The 9,382-nt window shown below is 31.8% G+C and overlaps 1 protein-coding gene and 1 pseudogene across 1 annotated transcript; both read left to right on the forward strand.

Annotated features, from left to right (window-relative positions):
- The first annotated feature begins 3,219 nt into the window (after positions 1 to 3,219).
- LOC111641538 lies at positions 3,220 to 3,917 on the forward strand. The gene has a single exon (XM_023387710.1). It carries the CDS (start codon positions 3,269 to 3,271, stop codon positions 3,866 to 3,868), a length of 600 nt encoding a protein of 199 aa, XP_023243478.1. The 5' UTR covers positions 3,220 to 3,268; the 3' UTR covers positions 3,869 to 3,917.
- Positions 3,918 to 3,973: 56 nt separating this feature from the next.
- On the forward strand, positions 3,974 to 5,619 carry LOC111641529 (annotated as a pseudogene).
- The last annotated feature ends 3,763 nt before the right edge of the window (positions 5,620 to 9,382 follow it).

Raw genomic sequence — 9,382 nt, forward strand, 5'->3', positions numbered from 1 at the left:
TTCGCTAATGTTAACAGGTGTGATTATTGTTGTTTCCATTGTTTATTGTCGCAGAAAAGAAAATGTCTAGAAAGTGTCCAAGACAAACGAAGACGAAGTGATTTATTGTAATGTTTTTACCTGACAAACTGTGTAATTTGAATAATTAAAACGTTACGTGTTTGATCGCTTTAATGAGTAATTTTTCGTAAATCGTTATTATTTTGTATTTTTTTTATTAATAATTAATTTTGTATTTTTTTTATTAATAATTAATTTTGTATACGTTTTTATGCATTTTGACTACGAATGGTGTTATAAAATGCATCATTATCGCATAATAAAGCAGTAAATTAAGTATCAGTTAATCTCGTGCATCTATAATTAAACAATATTTTCTGTATAGAACGTCCCGAACGGAAGTAACATTTTTTCATTCAGAAAAATTATCATTAAATTTGCAATTTCTACAAAAGATCTTTGACGGTTCTGTGGTTTTTTTGTCTCTTTAAATTCACTTCAATAACATCATTTGAATTGCTTTAATTCTAATATTTTCTATTATATTTAATATCCACGTCTCTGAAGCAGAGGATACAATGGGCAAAAAATATTCTTCGTATGGAAGTCTTTTGTATTTTAACAGGACTTCGTTATTTCGTAAGATATCCCAAGCCCAAAAATGTAAAAATCTGCGACGAGATCATTTTTCCGGATCGTTATAATTTTCTCTCTTATAACAACCGGGAAAGTGATAAATAAACAGTGAGACAAGAATTTAAGAAAGTGTCCACAAAACTATCCCAAATCACACGAAATCACGCTATGATTTCGGCCGACAATCAGAGCTGGCTAGATAGTTACTTAGTGAGAAGTAACTAGACAAAGACCGTTTGATACTCGGCTGTGAATGCAACAGTTTCTTAGAGGGAGAGAAAAATTATTTCTGAAAGAATTTAAGATACCGCATTTTCAATTGGTGTTTATTTGACCATTAAAATCTAATAATCTTATTCTTTCCTGTTGTTATTTTTGCCCGAGCAACGTCTGGATCATCAGATAGTACTAAATATAAGTAACAGACGTTAACGGCGACGACGATCGTCACCGTTGTTGCGACGGGTTAAACAATAGAATCTGTTTGTTTGGTAAGATTTCGACTGTTGCTACAAAGACGGTGCCAACTCGTTTGTCTTATTATAATAACTTTTTCAAATTCTAATTGTCTTCTTCTTACATTACTTACACTGTATATATTTACTATTTTCATCCTACACTTTGTGTTTTCTTTGTTTTCGTATCTCTATCCACGTATATAACGTTCGATTTTTTAATTACACGCATTCTTGCTGTCTTTTTTACATATCAAAAGGATTTTAAGTTTGAGAAAAAATGAGAATAATCCGAAAGAAATATTTTATATTTCGTCATAAGAAGATTGAAGTAAGAAAACTTCCATTCGAAAGGGTATCTTGAGGGTAAAGGCACCGAACCTACTTCAGACCTATTTCTAGTCGTGCTTAATTCGGCAAACCAACTCGAAGAGATGGGAGTTTAAGCAGGAAACTTCTTTGAAAGGTGCGATGCAAATCGGAAGTCACGTAACTACAATTCGAATAATTTCTTCTTTGACAGGATTTAAATAGATGACCGGCACGACTTTATTGTTAAATGAAAAGAGTGATGTACGAAACCGATCCGTATATTTTACATTAAAAAGATACTAGAAATATGATTAAAACTCGCACCCCGGAATTGTGACCGTGTCAAAATAAATAATTCTTTTTAATGTACTATCAATAAATAATTTCCATTGTACTAGTCTAATTTCAGACACAATTTCTGTACATTTATCTATTAAATTTGTTTTATCGTTTGGGTTAGATTCTCCTCATCATTCTTTTTCAAATAGAGACAAGTCTGGTGTTTCCGGGACAATACAAACGCGTTGTATTTTAAGATGTAATCTATCTTTTGGCATTTTTACTTGTGTGATATTAAACTTCATTTTGTCCAGTTTGCATCGTCATCTTGCAAACGATCTTCCGTTGATGTCGCGAAGAAATATTCGAAGATATCGCCACTTCTGTTCCGTTAAATAATCGCAATTTTTCAAGTCCGTCCAAAAAATTGATATTTTCACATAAAGATAAAGGAAAAAAACAAGGCTAAATATCTCGTCTTTCAGTTTAATCGTAATATTTTGCACAATTCTCGCCAATTACGGGTTGGCAGATTGGGTGATGGATTTCAATTATTCTAAACTTTTCGAAGTGATTGTACTTATTAATATCAATGCAAAGGTAATCATTTTCCGATGCAAAGTACCTAATTCAATTTAAGTTTATTGCTGGAAAAATTAATTTATTCTGCGAGCCCGCGGATTTTTACGGGGCTCTTAAAATCAAAAGTGCGAGCTATCGGAAGCTCGGGGCGATTCGTCATAGGAAGTTTTAATTGCTGATAGTGCCACCTCGACTCCCGGACCTCCATACAGCCGACTCGATCCAGCAAACAGGAAAAGACACCGGTTGTAAGATACCGAGGACTCCTACCTCTTTCATACAGACGACGCTCATCATATCGACTCTACGTTACTTCCGAGAGGTATTTAGGGGCTATTAGAACTTGTAAAAACTTTCTCGTTGTCTAACAACATTTACGTGCAATACACGTTCCAAAAACACTTCTACGTAATAGACAATCACTACTTATCGAAAGATTAGTGTAAGATGAAGAATCAATAATTTCAAAAACTATTTTATATTTCATCATAAAATCATTGAAATTTCATCCAATAAACGAATATTTGAACCAATATATTTGTACTCATTTATCAAATTTTTATTATAATAATTTAACTACATTCAGACAGAAACATTGTTTTGTGTCACAAAACACAATTGATTAACACTATTCACATACGTCTTAGAAAAATAAGAGAAAGAGTATTATATTCACGATGTCAATTTGTTTAAACGATTAATTGTCTTGTAATAAATGTAAAAAAACAAATTTTTTATCCGTAAAATATTCATTTAAAGTTAAGCTTATTTTGTCCTTATTACTACAACGGACATAAACGAGGAAATTAAAAACTGTATACGCCATATTTCTATTGCAAAGGAAGATGCAATATCACCGACGTTATAATTTGTAGTGCTGTCAACATAGCAACAGTACAGATAGCGAATATTAATAATAAGAATTGTTTAATTGTTAATTGATTTCTGAAGATCATAGTGCTGAGATTCGTCTGTCGATGTAATTAGGAGACTCATTAAACGAGATGAGGTGTGTTATCTTTTTGGCGTTTCTATTTTTAGTGGCAAATTCCTGTCAAGAGTTTTGGCAACATTGGGGAAAAGCTTCTTGTATGCCTTGGGCAAACAGCTGCTACCAATCAAGCAAATTTTCCGCTGTTATAATGTTTAACCGGTCCTTGTATACCGAGTGCGGCCAGGAAACGATTGACTCTCGTTTGATGCGATGTTTGGACGTTAGAAATGTACAAGAAATAAAGGTAAGAGATTGTTTTCTGTCGGGAATTGACTTTGGAATATTCACTTACGAGTATGCAATCGAACGCGTCCAGATATCGTACTCACCATTCGTGTCTAAACGAAACTTCGAGAGCGCCTCGTTTAGTAACATGTCCTCTCTGCGATCTGTCGAAATACGACACGTGAAGACGTCGGGTTTTCTAAATTTAACATTTCGCAATGTTCCATCGCTGACTTCATTGAGTATTCTATTGTCTAACTTCACTTCATTTCCGAACAGACCCTTCCGAGAGTTAATTAATCTTTACGATTTAGACATCTCGTATGGAGAGTTAAGAGATTTACCAGAAGATCTATTTTATAATCTTCATAATTTACCATTCTAGACTTAAGTGAGAATAAAATTGAATCGATTCATCCACTCGTCTTTAGAAATCTCACCAAACTTTTTGGATTTAGGATTTAATCAAATAAAGGATTTACCCACTGACATGCTGAAAGGTCTTTCAAATTTTAAGTATTTATTTATTAATACAAATAGAATAACAGAAATTCCATCCGGATTCTTTAAAAAATTATACACTTTGACTGTATTTTTTGCTTATAATTGTTCTATTTCGTCGCTCGAAGAAGATGTATTTTCTGACTTAATTCATTTGAAAACCGTCTATTTAAATCTCAAGCAAATTGAATATCTTCCGCCGAATCTCCTGAGAAATAACAAACTGCTGAGAAATTTTTCTTGTGCGAACAATAAAATATCGACACTTCCAGCAGGAATATTTGATGGACTTTCTGAACTGCAAGTGTTAGAGTTGGAGCGAAACCGGTTAGAAAATCTTCCCGATAATGTTTTCTAGAATTTGTCGTCATTGCAGATTCTCGATTTATCACAAAATCGCCTGACATTTTTACACGAAGTTATCTTTCTCCCATTGACTAATTTAACGCTTCTCGATCTATCTAACAATAATTTAACTAAACTTACTGGTGAGCATCCTTTTGGCAGCAGCAAGCACCTGCGTACTCTCCGTTTAAACAATGCAGGTTTGACACAATGGCCGATGATAAATTGGACAGAATACTACTTGACTGCAGTCGATTTCTCAAATAATCGTTTTGAAACCGTCAAATTGCCAATTTACACTTTAAATCGCGTGCAAATTACACTGTCTGATTGTAAAATCAGAACACTTTACATCGATGGCAAGCAATATGGATTTCAAATGCCGACTTATGATTTAAGTAATAATGTAATTACTTGCGATCACAAACTGCAGCAATTCGTTTCTGCCCTTAAGTCAAATAGAAAAGTAGCAAATACAATATTTTCGAGTATAGAGAACACGAAATGTTACGAAGAAAATAGAAATTTGCTGGATAATTCATCGTTCGTAGTCATAGGAAATTATTGTCCGATGAATTGCGAATGTTTCGCCGAAGATAATCACGTGGTGGTAAATTGTTCCGGAAAAAGAATCGACAGAATTCCCGAAGTTCTCGTCCCGAATGCGACGATTGTCGATTTGAGTAATAACTACATAAAAGATTTGTCAAATATCGATTTTTTTACATGGAATAAAGTCACGCATCTGCGTCTGAGTAATAATTCAGTAAGTAATATTCAGGGTTATGTTCTTTTGCCAAACCTCAAATTCCTGTGGTTGGACGGAAACCGATTAACCGAATTACCTGTCGGTTTAATGAATCTGATCGACGTTTCTCCAGAATTTAAACTTTACTTATCCTAAAACGATTTGACTTGTTATTGTCATTCGCAATTTACTAAAGACTGGTTGCTTAGAAACAAACAGAAGTTTGCAGATTTCTCCAATATTTACTGCTGAAAAAATTTGTCTTTTCTGTCTTTCATCGATATTGTTTCCAATAATGAATACAGAGAAATTCCAGAAGATAATTTGACATCTTTAGTAAATGATTCGTTTGTTTTTCGATGGAAAATCGCAGTGGCTGTTCTTACTTCGTTATTATTAATAGGTGTGATTATTGCTGTTTCCATCGTTTATTATCGCAGAAGACGAAGTGACAAGAAAAAGCCAAATACTCATCGAGAGGAAATGGTTTGTTACAATGTTCACACTTGAATTTTGTAATTACGACAGTTTAAATGTAAGTACTTTCATTAATGTAACCAGTTTTTTGCAACGTAGTAAAGACAACGAATACGACAGGATCGGTCGTAATAAATAATCTGTTTACTTATTTAAATGCCAACTATAAAAGTAATTACCGATTAAAACTAAAGTATAAATTTATGTTTGTAAATAATCGCATTTACTAATTATAATTTCGTTCTTACAGTCAATTCTTTACGGATGCAAACTGCCTGGTTTAATATAAGTTTCTTGTTCGAAAAATGAATTTATTTTTACTTAAATGCATGTAGTTAGTGATTTTCTGGAATAATTCTTGAATTTGTCAATGTTTTATTGTCTGCTCGATTCTTGTCTTTTATTTTTATTTGAAATACGGAAACGAGTAAAATATCAACTTAAAGCACTCATTGTTGTACTGTACGTAGCTTAGGTCATGACCTTTCGTCGTCATGTTGGATTCGGATGCTTTGCTGTTGGCCTAATTGAATATTATAAATTCATCGAAAAGCGGAAATGTTAAGGTAAATATATGCATTTTATAATATAATGATTAAAACTAACAGTTAAAAATAATTATATACTTATTCTCTGTGGAAATTTGCAAAATATTCTAAGCCATCACCTCGAGAACAGCAAACAGAAGGAAAAACTCTACTTCTGATGGCCACACAAAATTATCATCACATTTGCTACTTTGCCACGTCAATCGTACATTCGCAGTTCCATTCACTTTCGAGGTACCTAAGTAAGCTGCATTGCACTTTTTCATTACCCAACTTTCCCCTAAATATTACAAATGATGACAGTTTCATTCATACAAGAAATCATTTTTGTGCCTTTTGTAGTACGTTTCTGCAACCTTCTTTACGTAATTTTTACGTATTTTTTATATTTCTTTATCGAAAAGCACATTTTTACTTTCCATTCGGTTTATCATAATAATGACCAATAATCCGTAAGTTAAACTTCCGTTTTTTTTGTGAAAATAAAATTCAAATTTTCACGAATTAAAAAGTTTGAAGTTTTTTTAAATAAACTTTTTGTATTTTTCGTTAGATACGAAATGAATTCTATTATATGACTTTCAAAAACAGGTTTACCATAAATTGTTAATTCGCCTCTGAAATTCCACCCGCAATGATATTGCTTTAATTTATCAATTAAATGCAGAATTGTTTTGATGCACAATCAAAATAAATTTAGAGTTGCTGAGATAATTTATTTAACTAAAGTTTAGCATTAAATAAATTATCTCAACAACATAAGGTGTATTTTTATGGCGTACTAATTATTTGCTCAATGAGTTTTTTTACCGCATTTTAAATAGTAAGTAGCCTGATACTAAATTTGCTATTTAAAAAACCTTTTCTAACGCACAATTACTTTCAATTTTACTTATTTAAGCATACTAGATACATTCCATAACGCAGAAATTTCCTTTGTCCACGAATTCACCAAAAGTATTCAATAGTTCCACCTTATTTCTGAAATAAGGCGTGTCGGCTCTGCAGCGATCATTTATTGAGTACAGTTTGAAAAATTGAAGCCGTGCTGTTCATTTTCGTCATCTTGCATTAAATGGTGACAATAAAGTAGAAATTTCTACACGAAATCTATAGTGTTGGAAACTGTCTACGTTTCTTGTAGTTAATAATGATCGACTGGGGGAACGAGACTTACACTAGAAAAGGGAGTTCGCAAGATTCAGACAGATAAAGGCGATTCCCCGCGCTGGACATCAGGTTCTAACTTGTAAGTTTCACCGCTCGTTAAGCGAGGACTGGCTGAACACGTTCGTTTTAATTTGGCACTTTAAAGGAGAATTGGCATATTAGATCTTTTTATATTATTAACTGGTTTATGTTCTTTCTCGTAAATATTCATTTCTAAACTCTCCGATCTTAAGTTTGAAATTTAATTAACACACACACATACAGAGAAACATATATACTTACCTATGCAAAAACTAACATCCATACAGACAGAAAATACCACAATCTTTTGCATTTTTGACTGATCGCTGCATTTCCCCTGTTATTCAGCAGCCAAGAAAGTAAAGGTAAAGTGTAGGAAAGATATAAATAACAAATATATATAATTTCTGTCTTTAATAAAATGTAGGCAATTAATATATTGTTTTGGCATTTTTTTTAATATAATAAGGAAAGGATGTGTCAGCTACAAACGTTTTTTGAGTTACAGTTTGAAAAAATTGTAGACCTATAAATTCTTACTTTTGTCCGTCTGTCCGTATGACTGTCTTTTCTCAATCTCAAGACGTGAGTTAGGAATCTTCCGATACAATAAGCTTCCTTTAGACTCTAAAGAAAGCTTATTGTTCTTTTTACCGTATAAGTAAAACATTTGTTTGATTTTTACAGGATGTTGCCTGAAATAGAACAATTGTTTCAAACTAAATATTTCCAACGCTAAACATTATATTAACTTGTATTGTTTACGTGTGTTTATTAGAGAATAATGAAATAATTTTTCATGTGATTCTTTGTCTTACGTTAATGGCGAGTGAAAGATCCAAGGAATGGCCTTAAACAGTTTTAAGTACTGTTCATCAAGGTTCGTAAGAAATAATATTTTGTAACTACATTCAATTGTTTGCATGGATACATTTTTATCTGTATGCAAATACAATATAAATAATGATTAATGTTTAAAAACTTAAAGAGAAATAAACTGTAATTTTGTTAATTACAGTTGACTCTCCTATAACACTGTCGATAATTCTTTTTTATATGAATTCCATGTTGTACGAGTCACTTAAATTTTACAAATATGTGTGCCGGAATGTGAACGGCTCGCGTATTTGTAAAATCTAAGTGACTCGTACAACATGGAATTCATATAAAACTGAATTATCAACAGTGCTATAGGGGAGTCAACTGTAATGTAATTCAAGACAATAAAAGTCTATAAATGAAAGTAAATATCTTTCTGTTGTCTATCAATTGTAAAAACTTTTATTTAGTAATTGTCTTAATTATTTTTAGTATTGAAAAACAAAAAAATATGTCCAACTTTTCTATTTATTACTTTATTTTTAGGGTTATTTATTGATTTCGACAGAAAATATTTTGAACTACAATAAGACGATCTAAATGAATTAAAATCGGTGATAGGAAAGTTGTATTGTATACACAACGGATAACAAAGTTCTCTATTTTATAAAATGCTGATGTATGATGTAATATAAGAGAAAAACTAGTTTATAAAGTAAATTATATAAATGCGGATATATATGATAATTTTATTCGAATAGTAACTTATCGCTTTTCCAGTAGTTATATATATAATAGAAGGAAAGTAAAATAATAGATAAAAAGTAATCTATAAAATTTGAAATAAAAATATCCCTAAAATACCTAGGTATTCTAGGGATGCTTTGTGTTAAATTGCCTTTATCGATTTTATTATATCCGGTACGTTCTACAATTCGTAAAGTAATAAACATTAACCACTGTTAACTGTTAGTGTTGCAGACTGTGTAATAGTCGTGTTGTTATTAAATGTTATCATCCAAACAATGGGAATTTGTTCACTTCAGCATATAGACAATACCTGGCAAGTCCGAGACACTCACAGAAAACGATATTATTTAATTTTAACTTTAAAATGAATGATACACTCGTAAAATGCTCTGAGATTCTCTAAGTGCAAATTATAATTAAAATACAAAGTACAATGAAAGAAAAAAGGAAATTAAATCGAAAAATGAGAAAGTAAAATGGAAAGAGGAAAGAAAATTACTGTAGTAATAAAAAAAAAACA

Source organism: Centruroides sculpturatus, unplaced genomic scaffold, assembly GCF_000671375.1.
Source record: "Centruroides sculpturatus isolate CEXI.00-Female unplaced genomic scaffold, Cexi_2.0 scaffold1605, whole genome shotgun sequence".
Classification (NCBI taxonomy): domain Eukaryota; kingdom Metazoa; phylum Arthropoda; class Arachnida; order Scorpiones; family Buthidae; genus Centruroides; species Centruroides sculpturatus.

Bases quoted from the DNA above. Each gene is read 5' to 3' on its own strand.
- LOC111641538 (XM_023387710.1), top strand. From the start codon at position 3,269: ATGAGGTGTGTTATCTTTTTGGCGTTTCTATTTTTAGTGGCAAATTCC.